Source organism: Castor canadensis, chromosome 1 (genome assembly GCF_047511655.1).
Source record: "Castor canadensis chromosome 1, mCasCan1.hap1v2, whole genome shotgun sequence".
Lineage (NCBI taxonomy): Eukaryota > Metazoa > Chordata > Mammalia > Rodentia > Castoridae > Castor > Castor canadensis.
Window position 1 is genome coordinate 147,324,673 of NC_133386.1, and position 22,052 is coordinate 147,346,724.

The 22,052-nt window shown below is 36.6% G+C and overlaps 1 protein-coding gene across 1 annotated transcript in view; it reads right to left on the minus strand.

Annotated features, from left to right (window-relative positions):
* Stk33 (serine/threonine kinase 33) overlaps nt 1-22,052 on the minus strand; it is a 92,115-nt gene that overhangs the window by 48,451 nt on the left and 21,612 nt on the right. The window contains exons 8-9 of the mRNA XM_074041048.1: nt 20,823-20,935; nt 20,151-20,236 (exon numbers count right to left, since the gene is read on the minus strand). Coding sequence (XP_073897149.1) covers nt 20,151-20,236; nt 20,823-20,935 — 199 coding nt within the window. The remainder of the gene's footprint in view (nt 1-20,150; nt 20,237-20,822; nt 20,936-22,052) is intronic.

The window sequence follows — 22,052 nt, forward strand, 5'->3', positions numbered from 1 at the left end:
TTTTGTGTAACTATATTTTTCTAGGTAAAGAAATTTTGTCAATTTTGACTAAGTTTTAAGATTTGTTACTATATAATTTTCATCTGATTTAGTCCTTCTCATATGTCATATTATTTTTGTCTTTTCTATTTCTTTCTTAATTAATTTTGTCAAAGATTAATCTATTCTGTTGGGCTTTTCAAAGACCCAAATGTTGACCTCATTGATCTTCTCTATCCCATCTTTGCCTTCTGGTTAGTTGACTTTCACTATTGGTTTTATTTTCCCTATTATTTTATTTGGGTTTGCTCTATTAGGGTTTTTTTCCCTCAATTTTTTACTAAAAATGTAGCTCATTAATTATTAGTCTTTCTGCTTTCTAATATAAATACACTTGTGTATACTTTTGCTGAGTCCCACAAAAGTTGTGATATGTTCTATTTTCATTATCATTCAGTTCTAGGGATTTAATTTTTTGCTCAACAGGATTTATCCTTAAACCTATGCATTATTTAGAAGCATATGATTCAACTTCCAAGTACATATGGATATTTAATCTTACTGTTATTACCTTTTAACTTGGTTACATATTATAAGAGGGCATGAACTGTGCGTAATTAATTGAAGCTTGCTTGCTTCATGGCTTAGTTCAAGACAGAGTCTCAACAGTCTTCTACACGTGCCTAAGAAAATGTACATTCTTTAATTATTGGGTGAAGAATTGGGTATGAGTCCACTAGGATAAGCTTGTTAATTTTGTTGTTAAAATTGCTAAACATCCACTATGATGGTGAATTTGTCAATTTCTTCATGTAATTTTGTCAGTTTTTGAGGTTATCTTATTAGTTTCATCCGTGTTAAAATTATGCAATCTTTTTACTATTCTTATAAAGTGACATATCTCTTCCTGGTTATTTGTTTGTTTTAAGGTATACTTAATATTAATTCAGTGTAAATAGGTTTTCTTTGGTTACCATTTACCTTGTCTGTCTTTTAAAATTCTTTATTTTTCAATATGTACATGTCTTTTTACTTCAAAAGTCTATCTTATAAACAACTAGATTTTAAAAAATTCAATTAGATAATATATTATTAAACAGGTACTTTAAATCCACTTACTTGTAATTATTTCTATATTTGGACATGTTTCTGCCATATGTTTATTAGCTAAATTTGTTTCATCCCTTATATTTTTCTCTTTTGCTTTCTTTCTTTAAAAATCAGAAATCTCTATATTCTCTTCCAGTACCTTTTCACGTATCCATGCTCTTGCTGCCTTCCCCGTGCTCATGATATGGATATTATCTCAAATTTCAATTCTGGATTATTATGAATATATTCACTCTTCTGCTTTGGTCGTGTTTTTGTTATTTGTTTTGTTTTTTAACATACAAACAAGTCTACCATGGTATTTAAAGATTCTTGCTGCACATAGCTCTTTCCAGCATCCTCTGCACGTGTTTTTCCTCCAATTTAAGTACTTCCCCAAAATGTGTTAAGTGTAGGACTCGTGTGGTAAACTCTCTGAGGCCTTGTATGTTTGAAAATATTTTTTATCCTTTCCTTTCATATGAATGACCATTTGGATGGATATAAACATTTGAGTTTCAAATTCTTTTTCCTTCAATATACTTAAAGTGTTTTTCTAGTTATTCTTGCATCTAATACTGCTGCTGAAAAGTGGAACATCAGTGTGATTCTTCTTTTAATCTAATTTGCTCCTTCTCTCTGGAAGATTTTAGAAATTTCTGTTCATTTTTGATAGCTATTTGACAGATTTCCCTTATTGTTCCTATTTAATAGTCTGTTATCTGCTTAAATCTGAGATCTTTCTTCTTTCCTTAAATCTGATTAATTTATCTCTATAATTTCTGAAAAAAGATTTTCTCCTCTTTACTTATGTTTCTCTTTCTAGGCTCATATTAAATGAATTTGGTACTTTTAATTCCATGTATCTTAATGTTTGTCTTGTATTTTCAATTTTTATCCTCTCCTGCCCCACATAACTTCATCCAATTCAACTATTATATTTTTATGTCTAAATGGTTCTATTAAGTTCTGTTTTATCATTTCATACTCTTATCTCAGATCATTAACATCTCTCTTTTTTTATGTTCACTTTCTTGATTTTTAAGTTCTTGGACTGCCTACTCTAAATTCTCTTCTTTGAATAGTGTTTGAAACTTGGCTCATGAACTCATATTTTCTAGGAAGTACTGGCTTCTCAGGAGAACAAGGCATCATTCTAAGGCAAGTCCAGGCCCTGAGCCCCCAGGCACTCAAAGGGGAGGAGGGAATCATCTTAAGTACCAAAAACCTGCTTTGCCAAGCAATATCTCAGTTGTTTCATAAACATTTCATAAAGGGCCTCCCTTTATGAAATTCCCCCTCCAAGGAGGAATAATCTTAGGAGAAGGCATTCCTAAGGGACACTAAAAGTAAGATCCACCAGACCTAGACTTTTAAGGCCAAGAGGTTAAAAAAAGTCAGTGCTTAAAACCAGTCAATTCCACCCGTTTTCCTTAGCTTCCCAGTCAAACAGCGATTTGATACTGCTCTGGTTTTATTTCTTCAGATCCCTGTAAGGGGACAGGCGTCCATATCCCAAGACAAATGAAGAGAGGTAAAAGGAAAAATGTACTGCTTTTGCTTTCCTGCATGAACTCCCCACTTGTCTGCAGCCTCATCCACCATACATACCACCTCAGAACAATCCTTTGTCTTCCCAGGTCTTTCTCACACTGTTCTCTAATTGCTGCTATCATGGTGTTTCTCTCCAAAGGTTACTCTTCAGAGAAGACGCAGTAGTGTGTGCGGATACAGGATCTCAGCAGGAACCAGAGCCTCTGCCAACTGGCCTTGCACAGCTTTAAAGGACTGAGTGACACTTTTTTGTCAGAATTCCTTCCATTCCTTCCTGCCAATCTACATAGCATTCTCAGTACCTATCTATGAAAAACTAAAAACAACAATGCAACTGATGCTAAACACGGTCTCATTCCAACAAGTAATACTCAATTACAGATAGAACTAACTAGGAGCAAAAGCAGCCTAACCCATCCTCCACCAAAGAACTGCATTTCTAATACAACTTCACTTTCTATGTGTGATTGATTAAGTCTTTTAAGCAAAAATATATTACATAAGGATAAAATTCTACAGAATAAGTATAATAGAAATGAAAATTCAATGAAAAGAATGACTTGTTCTTTTTTTTTTTTTTTTTTTGGCAATACTAGAGTTTTAATTTAGGGCTTCACACTTGCTAGGCAGGAGCTCTACCACTTCAGCCACTCCACCAACCCATTTTTGTGTTGGGTATTCTTGATTTAGGGTCTCATAAACTATTTCCCAGGGCTGGCTTTGAACCACGATCCTCCTAATCTCTGCCTCCCGAGTAGCTAGGATTATAGGCATGAGCTACTGACACCTGGCTCGTTCATAATTTTTTAATGGATGAGATACAGGTGAAATATTGGTTTTATTTTTAATATTTGGGTTTTATTTTTAATATTCTTTGCAATTAATTAAATTCATGATATGAAATTTTAAGGCCCACCCTAAAAATAGCTGAGGAAATTCACATCGCTTTCAAAATTCTTTTCAAAATAAGTCAAGCATAAAATCTTGAATAGACTGTACCAAAAATTTTTTTTAAACAACTTATTCTTTTTCCTATTTACAAACAAAGACTTTATGGAGGGTTTTTTGTGCTTTTTTTGTTTGGTGGTACTGGGGTTTGAACTCAGGGCCCCATGCTTGCTAGTCAGGCGCTCTACCACTGGAGTCACTCTGCCAGCCCACCTCCTACTTTCTGTTGACTTAGATTGTTTTCCCAGTCTTCTGAAACGTTTTATTCCTCTTACTCTCTTATCTAACACTTATACTTAGTTGCAAAGGAGGTGATCAGCAGGTGATAGTGCATCACTTTACAGTCCCTTTCCTGACTCCTCACAGCAGTGCCCCAAACTTCCACGTTTTAGAAATCACATTCAGGGTAACTCCATCCAGACTTCCACACAATCCCCTTTCCACTACCCCCTGCCACCTTCCTGAGAGTCCCTGATCTCAGTACAGTATATGACCTCCACCCAGCTGCATCAAGTCCTGTTCTCCTACTTCCCAGTTGCTGCTCCTCCCACGCCTCCAAGGTACTCTTCTCCACTCAGAGTGGCTCTTGGTCCAATCAGCCATTCTCATTGGATTCTTTTCCAGGACAAACCAGACTGCACCAAAGTTGCAATGGGACCTTCTGATCCCCTCTGAGTACATCTGTGTGCCTCCCCATACCTCCCTCTCCAACCCAGGAACACCCCACCCACTTCAGCTCTTTAAGGTCTTTTTCCCCAGCAGACCTGTTCTGAAAAACTCCAGGTTATTCCTTTTATTTTCTTTTATTCATATGTGTATACAATGCTTGGGTCATTTCTCCCCCCTTCCCCTGACCCCTTCCTTACCCACCTCACCCCCTCCCTCTTCCCCCCCCCACCTCCTTGCTTCCAGGCAGAAACTATTTTGCCCTTATCTCTAATTTTGTTGAAGAGAGAGTATAAGCAATAAGAGGAAGGAACAAGGGTTTTTGCTGGTTGAGATAAGGATAGCTATACAGGGAGTTGACTCGCATTGCTTTCCTGTACATGTGTGCTACCTTCTAAGTTAATTCTTCTCAAACTAACCTTTTCTCTAATTCCTGGTCCCTTCTCCTATTGGCCTCTCCAGTCCTGGAGGGTTTGCAGGTTATTTGAAGAAGTATTCAAGGACCAGATAAATTCTATTCTTGTACAAATTCTTCCATAAAATAGCAAATGAAAGAATTCTACACATGTTGTTTTATGTCTATACCCATACTAGATGAGATAGTTTAGAGAAGAATAATTAGAGACTAACATCAACTCACACAGTTAGATGCAAATATATGTTTGTCTTTATAACGATATCTACACATAAAAGTTATTACATATATAACACAGAGGCTTTATTCTAAGAAACAAACTGGCATGTGGTTCTCCCTCAGTCATACCTGGGATGAACCAGCATAGCCCCCTGGACAGACTGACCCCTGCCCCACAACAACAACAACAAAAAAACCTGAATAATAAATAAGGAACTGAAAAGGACATTCAGCAGATGGGAGGTTTCTCTGAGTACACCAGAGAAGGGGAAAGGTGCAAGGAAATGAACTCCATGTATCAATGCTAGGCTGGTATATATTCTGATGTAGATTGCCATTCTATAGCTTACGGTAGGTAACACCACTAAACTAAAACTTTAGTTTCTCTGTGTTGAGGGCAACAAATGCTATCTAGTTTTTTGGGTGTCTTACCTATCCTCATACCTCTCTTGTGTGCTCTTGCTTTATCATGTGATCAAAGTCCAATCCACTTATTGTGTTTGCCCTTGATCTAATGTCCGCATATGAGGGAGAACATACGATTTTTGGTCTTTTGGGCCAGGCTAACCTCACTCAGAATGATGTTCTCCAATTCCATCCATTTACCTGTGAATGATAAGATTTCATTCTTCTTCGTGGCTGCATAAAATTCCATTGTGTATAAATACCACATTTTCTTAATCCATTCATCAGTAATGGGGCATCTTGGCTGTCTCCATAACTTGGCTATTGTGAATAGTGCTGCAATAAACATGGGTGTGCAGGTGCCTCTGCAATAACCTGAGTCACAGTCTTTTGGATATATCCCCAAGAGTGGTATTGCTGGATTATATGGTAGATCAATGTTTAGATTTTTAAGTAGCCTCCAAATTTTTTTCCAGAGTGGTTGTACTAGTTCAAATTCCCACCAGCAGTGTAAGAGGGTTCCTTTCTCCCCACATCCTTGCCAACACCAGTTGTTAGTGGTGTTGCTAATGATGGCTATTCTAACAGGGGTGAGGTGGAATCTTAGTGTGGTTTTAATTTGCATTTCCTTTATTGCTAGGAATGGTGAGCATTTTTTCATGTGTTTTTTGGCCATTTGAATTTCTTTTCTTGAGAAAGTTCTGTTTAGTTCACTTGCCCATTTCTTTATTGGCTCATTAATTTTGGGAGAATTTAGCTTTTTGAATTCCCTATATATTCTGGTTATAAGTCCTTTGTCTAATGCGTAGCTGGCAAATATTTTCTCCCACTCTGTGGGTGGAATCTTCAGTTTAGAGACCATTTCTTTTGTTGAACAGAAGCTTTTTAGTTTTATGAAGTCCCATTTATCTTGCTATCTCTTAGCTGCTGAGCTGCGGGGGTTCCATTGAGAAAGTCCTTGCCTATACCTATTAGTACCAAAGTATTTCCTATTCTTTCCTGTACCAACTTTAGACTTTGGGGTCTGATATTAAGATCCTTGATCCATTTTGAGTTAATATTGGTATAGGGTGATAAACATGGATCTAGTTTCAGTTTTTTGCAGACTTCTAACCAGTTTTCCCAGCAGTTTTTGTTGAAGAGGCTGTCTTTTCTCCATCAAATATTTTTAGCACCTTTGTCAAAGACAAGTTGGTTATAGTTGTGTGGCTTCATATCCAGGTCCTCTATTCTGTTCCACTGGTCTTCATGTCTGTTTTTGTGCCAGTAGCATGCTTTTTTTATTGTTATTACTCTGTAATATAGTTTGAAGATGGGTATCATGATACCTCCAGAGTTGTTCTTTCTACTGAGTATTGCTTTGGCTATTCATGGCCTCTTGTGTTTCCATATAAATTTAATGGTAGATTTTTCAATCTCCTTGATGAATGTCATTGGGATTTTGATGGGAATTGCATTAAACATGTACATTGCTTTTGGGAGTATAGACATTTTTACAATGTTGATTCTACCAATCCATAAGCATGGGAGATCTCTCCACTTTCTATAGTCTTCCTCAATCTCTTTCTTCAGAAGTTTATAGTTTTCCTTGTAGAGGTCTTTCACATCTTTTGTTAGATTTACACCTAGGTGTTTGATTTTTTTTGAGCCTATTGTAAATGGAATTGTTTTCATGTATTCTTTCTCAGTTTGTTCATTATTAGTGTATAGAAATGCTAATGATTTTTCTATGTTGATTTTATATCCTGCTACCTTGCTATAACTGTTGATGGTATCTAGGAGCTTTTAAGTAGAGTTTTTTGGGTCTTTAATGTATAGGATCATGTCGTCTGCAAATAGGAATATTTTGACAGTTTCTTTACCTGTTTGTATTCCTTTTATTATTACTTTTGTCTAATTGCTCTGGCTAGGAATTCCAGTACAATGTTGAATAGGAATGGAGATAGTGGGCATCCTTGTCTAGTTCCTGATTTTAAAGGGAATGGTTTCGGTTTTTCACCATTAAGTATAAAGCTGGCTGTAGGTTTGTCATATATAGCTTTTATAATGTTGAGGTACTTTCCTTCTATTCCTAGTTTTCTTAGAGCTTTTATCATGAAATGGTGTTGGATCTTTTCAAAGGCTTTTTCTGCAACTATTGAGATAATCAAGTGGTTTTTGTCTTTGCTTCTGTTAATGTGGTTTATTACGTTTATTGATTTTCGCATGTTGAACCACCCCTGCATTCCTGGGATGAAGCCTACTTGGTCATGTTGAATAATCTTTTTGATGTGTTGCTGAATTCGGTTTGCCATTATTTTATTGAGGAGTTTTGAATCAATGTTCATTAGGGAGATTGGCCTATAGTTCTCCTTTTTGGAGGTGTCTTTGCCTGGTTTTGGGATAAGTGTAATACTGGCTTCATAAAATGTGTTAGGCAGTTTTTCTTCCCTTTCTATTTCATGGAACAGTTTAAGGAGGGTTGGTATCAGTTCTTCTTTAAAGGTCTGATAGAATTCAGCAGAGAATCCATCAGGTCCTGGACTTTTCTTTTTGGGGAGACTCTTGATTGCTGCTTCAATTTCATTTTGTGTTATAGATTGTTTCAGGTGATTAAAGTCCTCTTGGTTCAGTTTGGGTGATCATATGTATCTAGAAATCTGTCCATTTCTTTAAGATTTTAATTTATTGGAATACAGGTTCTCAAAGTAGTCTCTGATGATTTCCTGGACTTCCATTGTGTTTGTCATTATCTCCCCTTTTGCATTCCTGATTCTACTAATTTGGGTTTTTTCTCTCCTCATTTTAGTCAGGATTGCCAGGGGTCTGTTGATATTATTTTTTCAAAGACCCAAATTTTGTTTCATTAATTCTTTGTATGGTTTTTTTGGTTTCTATTTCGTTGATTTCAGCTCTTATTTTTATTATTTCTCTCCTTCTACTTGTTTTGGGATTTGCTTGTTCTTGCTTTTCTAGGAGTTTGAGATGTATCATTAGGTCATTGATTTGAGATCATTCAGTCTTTTTAATATATGCACTCATGGCTATAAACTTTCCTCTCAGGACTGCCTTTGCTGTGTCCCATAGGTGCTGGTAGGTTGTGTTTTCATTTTCATTGACTTCCAGGAACTTTTTAATTTCCTCTTTTATTTCATCAATGACCCATGGTTCATTAAGCAATGAGTTATTAATTTTCCAGCTGTTTGCATGTTTTTTGTCTTTATTTTTGTTGTTGAGTTCTAGTTTTATTGCATTGTGATCAGATAGCATGCATGGTATAATTTCTATTTTCTTATATTAGCTGAGGCTTGCTTTGTGCCTTAGAATATGATCTATTTTGGTGAAGGTTCCGTAAGCTGGTGAGAAGAATGTATATTGTATAGAAGCTGGATGAAATGTTCTGTAGACATCAACTAGGTCCATTTGATCCATGGTATATTTTAGATCTAGGATTTCTTTATTGATTTTTTGTTTGGATGAACTGTCTATTGATGACAATGGGGTGTTAAAGTCTCCCACAACAACTGTGTTGGAGTTAATATGTGCTTTTAGGTCCTTCAGGGTATGTTTGATGAAATTGCGTGTGTTGACATTGGGTGCATATAGGTTGATAATTGTTATTTCCTTTTGGTCTATTTCCCCTTTTATTAGTATGGAATATCTGTCTTTATCTCGTTTGATCAATGTAGGTTTGAAGTCTACTTTGTCAGAGATAATTATTGCTACTCCTGCCTATTTTCGGTGGCCATTGGCTTGGTAAATCTTCTTCCAGACTTTCATTGTAAGCCTGCGCTTATTTCTATCTGTGAGATGGGTCTCCTGTAAGCAACAAATCGTTGGGTCTTCCTTTTTAATCCAGTTCATCAAATAGTTCCTTTTGATGGGTGAATTAAGTCCATTAACATTAAGTGTTAGTATTGATAGGTATGTGGTGATTCTTGTCATTTAGTTGTCTTAGTTATTTGAAGGTTTGATTGTGTGTACCTAAGTTGAGGTTACTGTCTACTTTCTTTTTTTTTTTTTTTCATTTTTCTTTTATTATTCATATGTGCATACAAGGCTTGGTTCATTTCTCCCCCCTGCCCCCACCCCCTCCCTTACCACCCACTCCGCTCCCTCCCTCTCCGCCCCCTCAATACCCAGCAGAAACTATTTTGCCCTTATTTCTAATTTTGTTGTAGAGAGAGTATAAGCAATAATAGGAAGGAACAAGGGTTTTTGCTGATTGAGATAAGGATAGCTATACAGGGCATTGACTCACATTGATTTCCTGTGCGTGGGTGTTACCTTCTAGGTTAATTCTTTTTTTTTTTTTTCATTTTTCTTTTATTATTCATATGTGCATACAAGGCTTGGTTCATTTCTCCCCCCTGCCCCCACCCCCTCCCTTACCATCCACTCCGCCCCCTCCCTCTCCCCCCCACCCCCTCAATACCCAGCAGAAACTATTTTGCCCTTATCTCTAATTTTGTTGTAGAGAGAGTATAAGCAATAATAGGAAGGAACAAGGGGTTTTGCTGGTTGAGATAAGGATAGCTATACAGGGCATTGACTCATATTGATTTCCTGTGCGTGGGTGTTACCTTCTAGGTTAATTCTTTTTGATCTAACCTTTTCTCTAGTACCTGTTCCCCTTTTCCTATTGGCCTCAGTTGCTTTAAGGTATCTGCTTTAGTTTCTCTGCGTTAAGGGCAACAAATGCTAGCTAGTTTTTTAGGTGTCTTACCTATCTTCACCCCTCCCTTGTGTGCTCTCGCTTTTATCATGTGCTCATAGTCCAATCCCCTTGTTGTGTTTGCCCTTGATCTAATGTCCACATATGAGGGAGAACATACGATTTTTGGTTTTTTGAGCCAGGCTAACCTCACTCAGAATGATGTTCTCCAATTCCATCCATTTACCAGCGAATGATAACATTGTGTTCTTCTTCATGGCTGCATAAAATTCCATTGTGTATAGATACCACATTTTCTTAATCCATTCGTCAGTGCTGGGGCATCTTGGCTGTTTCCATAACTTGGCTATTGTGAATAGTGCCGCAATAAACATGGATGTGCAGGTGCCTCTGGAGTAACAGTCTTTTGGGTATATCCCCAAGAGTGGTATTGCTGAATCAAATGGTAGATCGATTTCTAGCTTTTTAAGTAGCCTCCAAATTTTTTTCCAGAGTGGTTGTACTAGTTTACATTCCCACCAACAGTGTAAGAGGGTTCCTTTTTCCCCGCATCCTCGCCAACACCTGTTGTTGGTGGTGTTGCTGATGATGGCTATTCTAACAGGGGTGAGGTGGAATCTTAGTGTGGTTTTAATTTGCATTTCCTTTATTGCTAGAGATGGTGAGCATTTTTTCATGTGTTTTCTGGCCATTTGAATTTCTTCTTTTGAGAAAGTTCTCTTTAGTTCACATGCCCATTTCTTTATTGGTTCATTAGTTTTGGGAGAATTTAGTTTTTTAAGTTCCCTGTATATTCTGGTTATCAGTTCTTTGTCTGATGTATAATTGGCAAATATTTTCTCCCACTCTGTGGGTGTTCTCTTCAGTTTAGAGACCATTTCTTTTGATGAACAGAAGCTTTTTAGTTTTATGAGGTCCCATTTATCTATGCTATCTCTTAGTTGCTGTGCTGCTGGGGTTTCATTGAGAAAGTTCTTACCTATACCTACTAACTCCAGAGTATTTCCTACTCTTTCCTGTATCAACTTAAGAGTTTGGGGTCTGATATTAAGATCCTTGATCCATTTTGAGTTAATCTTGGTATAGGATGATATACATGGATCTAGTTTCAGTTTTTTGCAGACTGCTAACCAGTTTTCCCAGCAGTTTTTGTTGAAGAGGCTGCTATTTCTCCATCGTATATTTTTAGTTCCTTTGTCAAAGATAAGTTGCTCATAGTTGTGTGGCTTCATATCTGGATCCTCTATTCTGTTCCACTGGTCTTCATGTCTGTTTTTGTGCCAGTACCATGCTGTTTTTATTGTTATTGCTTTGTAATATAGTTTGAAGTCAGGTATTGTGATACCTCCTGCATTGTTCTTTTGACTGAGTATTGCCTTGGCTATTCGTGGCCTCTTGTGTTTCCATATAAATTTAACAGTAGATTTTTCAATCTCTTTTATGAATGTCATTGGAATTTTGATGGGAATTGCATTAAACATGTAGATTACTTTGGGGAGTATCGACATTTTTACTATGTTGATTCTACCAATCCATGAGCATGGTAGATCTCTCCACTTTCTATAGTCTTCCTCAATCTCTTTCTTCAGAAGTGTATAGTTTTCCTTGTAGAGGTCTTTCACATCTTTTGTTAGGTTTACACCTAGGTATTTGATTTTTTTTGAGGCTATTGTAAATGGAATTGTTTTCATACATTCTTTTTCCGTTTGCTCATTGTTAGTGTATAGAAATGCTAATGATTTTTCTATGTTGATTTTATATCCTGCTACCTTGCTATAGCTATTGATGATGTCTAGAAGCTTCTGAGTAGAGTTTTTTGGGTCTTTAAGGTATAGGATCATGTCATCTGCAAATAGGGATATTTTGACAGTTTCTTTACCTATTTGTATTCCTTTTATTCCTTCTTCTTGCCTAATTGCTCTGGCTAGGAATTCCAGTACTATGTTGAATAGGAGTGGAGATAGTGGGCATCCTTGTCTGGTTCCTGATTTTAGAGGGAATGGTTTTAATTTTTCTCCGTTAAGTATAATGCTGGCTGTAGGTTTGTCATATATAGCTTTTATAATGTTGAGGAACTTTCCTTCTATTCCTAGTTTTCTTAGAGCTTTTATCATGAAATGATGTTGGATCTTATCAAAGGCTTTTTCTGCATCTATTGAGATGATCAAGTGGTTTTTGTCTTTGCTTCTGTTAATGTGGTTTATTACGTTTATTGATTTTCGTATGTTGAACCACCCCTGCATCCCTGGGATGAAGCCTACCTGGTCGTGGTGGATAATCTTTTTGATGTGTTGTTGAATTCGGTTTGCCATTATTTTGTTGAGGATTTTTGCATCAATGTTCATTAAGGAGATTGGCCTATAGTTCTCCTTTTTGGAGGTGTCTTTGCCTGGTTTTGGGATAAGTGTAATACTGGCTTCATAAAATGTGTTTGGCAGTTTTCCTTCCTTTTCTATTTCATGAAACAGTTTAAGGAGGGTTGGTATCAGTTCTTCTTTAAAGGTCTGATAGAATTCAGCAGAGAATCCATCAGGTCCTGGACTTTTCTTTTTGGGGAGACTCTTGATTGCTGCTTCAATTTCATTTTGTGATATAGGTCTATTCAGGTGATTAATTTCCTCTTGGTTCTGTTTTGGATGATCATATGTATCTAGAAATCTGTCCATTTCTTTTAGATTTTCAAATTTATTTGAATATAGGTTCTCAAAGTAGTCTGTGATGATTTCCTGGACTTCCATGGTGTTTGTTGTTATCTCCCCTTTTGCATTCCTGATTCTACTAATTTGGGTTTTTTCTCTCCTCATTTTAGTCAGGTTTGCCAGGGATCTGTTGATCTTGTTTATTTTTTCAAAGAACCAACTTTTTGTTTCATTAATTCTTTGTATGGTTTTTTTGGTTTCTATTTCGTTGATTTCAGCTCTTATTTTTATTATTTCTCTCCTTCTATTTGTTTTGGGATTTGCTTGTTCTTGTTTTTCTAGGAGTTTGAGATGTATCATTAGGTCATTGATTTGGGATCTTTCAATCTTTTTAATATATGCACTCATGGCTATAAACTTTCCTCTCAAGACTGCCTTATCTGTGTTCATAGGTTCCGGTAGGTTGTGTTTTCATTTTCATTGACTTCTAGGAACTTTTTAATTTCCTCTTTTATTGCATCGATGATCCATTCTTCATTAAGTAATGAGTTATTTAGTTTCCAGCTACTGTCTACTTTCTTGCTTTTTCTTTTCCTGTAGTTTGGTGCTGCCTATCCTTTCATGGTTATGTTGGATTTCACTTTCTGTGCACAGAATCCCTTGAAGAATCTTTTGTAGTGGTGGCTTTGTGGTCACAAATTGTTTTAGTTTCTGCTTATCGTGGAAGACTTTTATTGCTCCATCTATTTTGAATGATAGTTTTCCTGGGTAGAGTATCCTGGGGTTGAAGTTATTTTCATTCAGCGCCCGGAAGATCTCCCTCTATGCTCTTCTTGCCTTTAATGTTTCTGTTGAGAAGTCTGCTGTGATTTTGATGGGTTTACCTTTGTATGTTATTCGCTTTTTCTCTCTTACAGCCTTCAATATTCTTTCTCAATCTCTGTATTTGTTGTTTTAATGATAATATGCCATGGAGTAGTTCTATATTGGTCTGGTCTGTTTGGTGTTCTGGAGGCCCCTTGCATCTGTATGGAAATATCTTTCTCTAGAGTTGGGAAATTCTCTGTTATTATTTTGTTGAATATATTATGCATTCCCTTTGCTTGCACCTCTTCTTCTTCAATGCCCATGATTCTCAGGTTTGGTCTGTCAGTGGAGTCGGTGAGTTCTTGCATTTTCTTTTCACAGGTCTTGAGTTGTTTAACTAATAGTTCTTCAGTTTTTCCTTTAATTACCATTTCATCTTCGAGTTCTGAGATTCTGTCTTCTGCTTGTTCTATTCTGCTGTATTGGCCTTCCTTTTGTTTTGCAATTCTGTTTCATTCTTTTTTCTGAGGTTTTCCATATCCTGAGTCACTTCCTCTTTAATGTTGTCTATTTTCGTCCTGAGTGCATTTATCTCTTTATTAATCATGTTCTTTGTTTCACTTTGGTATTTATACAGTGCTTCTATGGTTTCCTTTATTTCTTCTTTTGCTTTTCAAATTCTCTATTTTTGTTGTCTTTGAATTTCTTGAGTGTCTCCTGTACATTTTGGTTGACCCTATCCAGTATCATCTCTATAAAATCCTCATTGAGTACCTGTAGCATTTCTTCTTTTAGATTATTCTTGTGGGCTTCATTGGGTTCTTTGGCATAGTTTATCTTTGTTTTCTTGGAGTCTGGATTTGAGTTTCTGTTTTCTTCATTTCCCTCTGGTTCCTGTACTAATTTATTACTGGGGGGAACTGGTTTCCTTCTTTTTTCCATCATCCCTTCATTGCCCTTGCTATTGTTGCTGTCCCTGTACTGTTTGTAATTCAGTATTGTCTAGCTTGTAATAATAACAATGTTGATATCTAGAATGGAAGGGTTAGAGGAAAGGGAAAGTAAAGAAGGTAAAGAAAAAGGAAAAAACAAACAAACAATAACAAAAAAACCAGTGCCAAAGAAATAAACAGGGAGAGATAGTGTACTAATCAACAGTAAGCTAAACAGGTATTAGAGAGACAAAGAGAGGATTAAAAAAACATCCCCAAGTTCAAATGCAATAAAGTTTCAGTCTTAATAATTTTGGTGTTAGTCCCTCAGCCTCCAATCCTGGAGATAGTGTCTCAGAAGTAGTTTGGTCATTGTCTCATCAAAGGGGAAAAAAACCAAAAAGCAAAATAAACAGACAAACAGAAAAAACAAACAAAAAACAAAAACAAAACTAAACAAAAATCGCAAGTTCAAATGGAATTTGAATCCTTCAGCTTCCAATTCTAGTTCTGTCATTGTCTCATCAAAGGAAGAGAAAAAAAGAAAAAAAAGGGTCTGGATACAGCTTTGTGAATGGCTATCTAGGGCTGCAGCTCACCTGCCCGCTGCTGTCAGCCTGCTGTTGCTGGAGGCTTTATTGATTGCAGATCTCAGGAATGAGCTTAACACTCACCTAGCCCCGCAGGCTTTGTTTATTTAGAGTTCTCCTGGGCACGATGGCTACTGTTACAAGCCTTCCCTTCTGCAAGCACACTGGGGGAGGTGGCACTAAACCTGCCTTCTCTGGCTGGCTTATTTACTTACAGATTGTGTGGGAAGTGCCCCTTCCCTACTCTCCAGTGGAACCCTCCTCACACAGTCACTATTACAAGCTTTCCCACTCCAAGGTTGCTGGGTGGGGGTCACCACTCCTCCCTTCTCAGGCTGGCTTGTTTATTTACAGTTCCGTAAGGGATTGCCTCTCCCCTGCTCTTCAGAACTCAGGGCACCCTACCCTCTTTGCTACGTGTCTTTTTGTTGTTGTTTATTCAGTTTGTTTGGTTTTTTTCCTCTTTTTTCCCTGGGTGGAGATCAGTCTGTCTAGGGGGCTGTGCTGATCTGGCCCAGGGTTGTTTGTGGGAGTACAAAGTGCCACTTAGCTCACCTGGTGGTCTGTTTCTCTGGAGCCAGTAGGAGCTGACGTCTGGTGGCGTGGGACCCCTCCAGGTTTCTCCATTTACCGTGGAGTGGGAATGCTATGTGCAGGCTGGGGATGCGGAGGAGTCGGAGTTTTGCCTCTTCTTGGTGGTTTTTCCTGTAAGGTGTATCTCCAGTGTCTCTCCAAGATTTTACTTCAGGAAGCATGCTTTCTGCTTTCTCCCTCTACTCACCACCTTGGAATCCCACACTCTTTGCCTCTTCTTGATGGTTTTTCCTGCAAGGTGTATCTCCAACGTCTGTCCAAGATTTTACTTTAGGAAGTACACTTTCTGCTTCCTCCCTCTAGTCGCCATCTTGAAATCCCTTCTCCAGGTTATTTCTTAATCCCTTCCCTCCCCTTCCCTTCCTCCTGGCCTCCATTCTTCAAGGAAGTCCTGGAGTCCTGGAGATGCCACTGTCTCAGAGGTCTTTACCCCTCTCCTCCTCCAGTTATCTCTGCTTAGTTTCTCCATCTTCATCTCTAATTTTATTAATTTGGACCTTCTCCCTCTTTCTTTAGTTACTTTGGTTACGGGATTGTCAGTCTCGGCTATCAAAGAGCTGCCTTTACATTTCATTGATTCTTTGTGTTGTTTTTTATTCTCCATTTCATTAGTTTTTCTTTTTGAGAATATTTTATTTTCCTTTCTTTTATTTCATTGTTTTTACATTTACTTATATATGCATGCATTGTTTGGGCCACCTCACCCCTCCTCCTACCCCCATCCCATCCCACCCCCACTTCCAGGCAGAACCTGTTCTGCCAAGATAAGAATCTTAACATATTTAGGATACACAGAAGAGAAAAATTAAAGCCAATAATTAGTTGAGTGTCAGAAATTTCCCAGTATCTTATGTAGGTGTAGATGTGAAGGCTAAAGAGCATACCTGAAAAACAATTTGTAAATTAATGAACAAGGTCCTGCTCATACACTAGGAAATACTATTCTCAAATTCAGCCTAGTACATTGATTATAAGTACCTTTGCAGAGTGACTAAAAAATCAAAGTGCAGATTGTAATTTACAGCAAATTATCCAAGCAGGGAGACTGTGTTTTTAACTCTCTTTCTGGATATCACCTTTTGATTATAATTGGTAAGATCAATATAGGCATTTAAATGACTGTTGCTTCATTTAAGATAAGCTGCCTTACAGGCTGGGATTAGTGGCACACAACTGTAATGCCAGCTACATGGGAGGTGGAGTAAAAGGATCATGGTCAGGGTCAGCCCTGGGCAAAAGCATGAGAGCCTATCTAGAAAAAAAAAACCTAATGCACAAAGGACTGAAGGCAGTCCTTGTCTTTTATTTTCTAGTCTCATTCTCCACTCCTTCCCTTCCAGCATCTTTTCTGCCAGCCAAATTGATCTTTCTGATTCCACATTTGCCTGACTTTGTACCTCTGGTCATTTGGTAATTTCTTATGTCATTTATCATTTTCTTCCTTATGTTGTATCTTATATATAGCTTGTTTTCCTTACTAGATTATAGGCTTTTATGACAGAGCCCATGCCTTATCTGTATTTAACTGTATTTTATTACCTAGCAGATAAGAGCTGGCACATGATAAGCATAAAAATGTGTTAGAGGAATTACTTAATGTATGAAAAATACCAATAAAACCCAAACACTGGAAATTATCTTTTTACAAGGCAGAGAAAAAATAATTTTCTTAATTTAAACCAGTGGTTTTGAAACATACATGGGTAAAAAAAAATTACTCAGAAATTTGTCTTAAAAATGTAAATTCTTGGTGTTACTTGTTACCAGGGGACTTGAAATACCAAGAGGCCACTATTATCTAATAGAGGGAAAAGGAAGAAAGACACCAGGGAAAACAGATGCATTGCTGGAAAAGAGTCATCATCCATCTCTTCCTTTACAGGAGACTCGTTTTACCTCATATCTAACATTTAGCTTTTGAAATAAGGTGTGTTTATTTGAAATTCTATTCACTTAAATGTACATACAGAAATAATAATTTTTTTCTCAGAATCCTCTTCAGATATGTATCATGCTTCAAAATGCACAATACATAGGCTAAACCACAGACACTTTTGTCCAATAAAGCTCTTTGAAAAAATGCTACTAAGTGTTAGGATTTGCAAAAGATAAGCTCTAGTTATAAAGCGGGTAAGGCACTGTGAGAACCATCATGTTTTCTTTAGATTATTTCAAACAGAGGATATGAATTATAGGAAGTAAGACTTCAAGTGGTTAAGAAGAAAAGAGTTTTGCTTTTTAGAAGTTTGTCAAATGCCAGTGTTCTAAATTTCATCACTGAACTCTTTAGGGTAGTCCAATATAGTACACAGTATCTGTCACTTCTCAATCCATTTGGCAAAGACTTCATAGAGACAAATGTTACAGAGGATCAAAAATGGAGACTTCTGGAAAAATGACCAAAGCCAGAAATAAAGTTGTACTAATTAGAAAACAAATAATTAAATGGCCAAATCCGACTGTTGTGTGATGCTGAAAAGAGATAAATTTCTAAGGCACACCATCTGTTTTACAATTTTTTATTTTCCTGTACCACAAATCTACTCAGTGCATTTTTGCAATGATCTAGCTGCAAACTCATTTGCACAATTACTTTAGGCCAGAAATAATTACTGCACAGAATCCTATAAGAGAGCAACATATTCACAGAAGAGGGCAGATACAATCCATTCTTGAGTAAAAACTATTTTTTTAGCCCTTGAAGAAAAAATTGTTATTAAAAAAAAATGACTCAAAACTGCCAAAGGAAAATTAGAGAGTTTTAAAAAATGATATCAATATAGATTTATGGTATTTAAACTTATCTGGGCCTCTTCAGAATGAAGGAGTATTTAAAATTTCTGGGGCCTTTCTCCCCTCTATATTTTCTTCCTAATTTATCTATTCAGCCTAATGGTTTTACACAGTATCTATGAATTCAAGATTATCCAATTTATATCTCCAGCTCAGAATTCTCCAGTTCTGGACTCATATATTCACTTATGTGTTTGATATCCTTCCTTGGATATCACATAGTAATTTCAAATGTGCCTAATGTAGAACTCTTAACTCAACATTCTTGCCCTAGAGAAAAAAATCTATTCTTCTAAAGTCTTTCTCATCTCAGTAAATGGTACCATTGTCAAACCAGTTGTTAAAAAAAAACCCTAGATTTCATTCTTGATTCCTTCTTTATCCTTATTACTCATCTAATCTATTACCACATTCTGTTATTTATATTTCCTTTTTTGCTGAGGCTGGGGATTAAACCCAGAGCTTTGTGCATGCTAGGCAAGCACTCTACCACTGAGTTATATTCCCTGCCCAGTCATTTACACTTCTAAAGAATATACCTCACATATTTCTCTTCATCTCTATTACTGCCATCCTATCTAAGCCACCATCATCCCTTAGCAATGCTACCTCAATATCTAATTTCCTGCTTCTAAGATATTGTACACCCAACAGCTAGAGTGAGCTTCCAAGAATATAATTGTACACTAATTTACATTTTAAATACAATTATATCATATCTCCAGTACCTAATACAGTAACTAACAAACTATAGATCTTCAAATTTTTCAGAGTAATATTACGTAGTAATATGTCCATGTTTCTCTAGTAATCTACAGTCTTATTTCTCAGACTTTTTCTAAGATATCTACAGACCCATTCATTTATAGAATCATTCACTCAAAACGAATCATTCACTCATTCAGTTATCATCAGAATTGCAATAATTGTGATTATGTTCTGCTGTATATTTAAGAGTGTCTTAAATATGACAGAAAATCATTTCCTGGTCATACAAAAAAAAGTCTGAAAGTAGGTGGTCAAAGATTGGCCTGGCAGCTCTGTGAGCTGCATCTCTCGCTCCACCATCCCCAGTTTGTGGGTTCCTAACATGACTACTCAAACACCAGCCATCACATCTCCATTCCAGTCACCAAGAATGAGGAAGGGCAGGAAGAGTGCCATATCTTCTCCATCTAAGAGGAAACTGCACTCACATCTTATTGACCATCAGTGATGACAAAGAAGACTGGGGAATGAAGATGTACATGGAGTCCAGCTAAAAGTTAGAATCCCTCTTACCACAGAAGAAAAATAAAGCAAGTATTGAGAGGTAAGTAGCAACCTCTTCCTAAGTTCCTGCTGTGAACAGATAATGTTCCAAAAACAGAAACTCAGAGGTCAGTAAGACACAGGGTGTGTGCTCACAGTATTTAGTCTCCTGGTGGAAAGTAATATGTAAGTAAATAACTACTTAAGATTTCAAACTGGGTAATAGCAACTGTTTTAGAGACCATGGCTTTTCTGAGACTCCAAAGAGTCCCTGCATCCAAAGGGTTCAAAGAATTGTAAATGGTTCCAGAACTTTACATCACTGAACTGTACAGACTGCTTCAAGATGCCACAGTTCAATAACAGACATTTTTCAGCTCTGTTCTAATTCACATGAAACCTCCAATGAGCAAAGCAAAGTTCATTTAAACTTCTACATATATATATACTGTGGCAACAGTTGTTGCCACTTGGAAATGCCCATTTCAGAAATGTGTCAAGACTCATTAATCTTTTTTGTAACTTGTCAGAAGATGACATTAATCAACTGTTTTAAGAAGACCATATCCAAAACTACAAGATAAGATAAAAAAGAAAGTATTAACTGTAACTTACTGTTAACCACTGGTTATCTAGTAGTTCCTTAGCTGTGATTCTGTGAGCAGGATCTACTTTCATAAGTTGTTTCAAAACACTTTTAGCTAAAAATAAGGAGAAAAAACCTGAAAATCTTATTTTTCTTAACCACAATTAATATCAGACATTAGCCAGGCATGGTGGTACATGCTCATAGTCTTAGCTACTTGGGAGGTTAAGGCAGGATGGTTTGAGTCATAATTTTGATACCAGTATGGGCAACATAGCGAGACCTCCATCTCAAAAACAAAGTCATACATCTTCCAATATTTAGGATTAGGTCTACATAATCCTAAATATTATAATAATATTTGTAGTAATGCCAAGCACCATTACTACAAATGCCTAGTAATAAAGTTAAGGTTTAAAGTGAAGTTTCATTGCATGGATTGCCTAGTTTAAAGGTCTATAGTAAAAGTTAGCTAGATAATCAGCAAATTTTCCCTTTAATTTTTGCTCTGTGTTTTGTTTTTGTGGAAGTTTTGACCATGAACAATCACAGTGATGATATCACAATTTCCACAAGCAAATCTTGTTTATTTCCAAAGTAAATGTTATGAGTAACCAGAGATTTAAAACAGTTTTATAACTTGCCAACTTTCTTATATTAAGTATATTTACTTTAGTAAATAATAACAAATCGGTACTTGCCACAATCACTTATGGACTCCCAGAGTGGATCTTCAAAATGTAGCTCTCCCTTTCTTATTAATTCAAAAAGTTTCTCTTCTGAGCTTGCCAAAAAGGGTGGTTCTCCACATAACCTAAACAAAGACATTTTTAAGTGCTTTCAAAATAAACTTACTAAAAATTAATTTTCTACAGAATTTGGAAGTAGTACTGCTTCATATTTACATGAAGGATAGGAAGAGAAAGGCACCTCCCTGGATGTCAGAATGGAAACGATGAGATCGTCCAAGATCATCACTAAGTTCTTCTCTCAACACTGAGAGAAGTGACCTGGTAGAGGAAATATACATGCATGCCTTAAAACCTATAGATTTACAAAAGACCCAAAGCTTTTCTGGGTGGGGAAACACTACGCATAAATGGGGTTAAAATATGGGAAGATGTGTGAGACTACATGCTCAATAACAGTGGCAGCTAACAGATTCACTTTGGTGTGAGCAAGGATAAGGTAAAGGCTTAAGGTACAAAAAGCAAGCTGAGCTTATAAAAACATATGATGAATTAGTAGAGTCTACTGAGAGTTATCAGAGTTTAATGACCATGCAAGAGTTTTAAACATGGCAAAATACTATACAAATGTTAGTAATAATAAAAATAAACCAAGAATAGCCCTGGGAATTTCTACAGGCTTTGAATCAAAGCCAAAAAGCTATTAAAATGGCTTTTAACTGTTTCATCAATGGTGTATAAATGAAGAAGGTCTGGATGAGGAAAATCAGTGTGAAAGAAAAGCTAAGTATATACAATAACCAACATCAGTAAAACCCTGAGTAGTGTGTATAAAATGAACACACACCTGTTTACAATTCTATAATAGAGGAACTATGTATCATTAACATCTTTTAACAGAACATGTCAAGCCTATGAAGCTTCTGATTGAATAGGAAGCTATTGAAGAATATGCTTAAAAGTTGAGCTCAGTTCTTTCAGAGTACATTCTCAATAAATGTTTGCCATCATCATTATTGTCAACCCCAACACCTAAGGGCAGCTCTGTAAACAACCCGGTGTGTCCACTGACAGACAGAAGTTGGAGGTAGACTCATCAAAGAGGCAATTCTGCACATCTATTCTTCAACTCTCAGAATATTTTTGCAGTTTATTAGTCAAAGAATAAAATGGCATAATTCCTTATACTTTCCAAATTGCAGTCTATTTGTAGTATAATAATCTTCAAGTCTTTTAATAGTT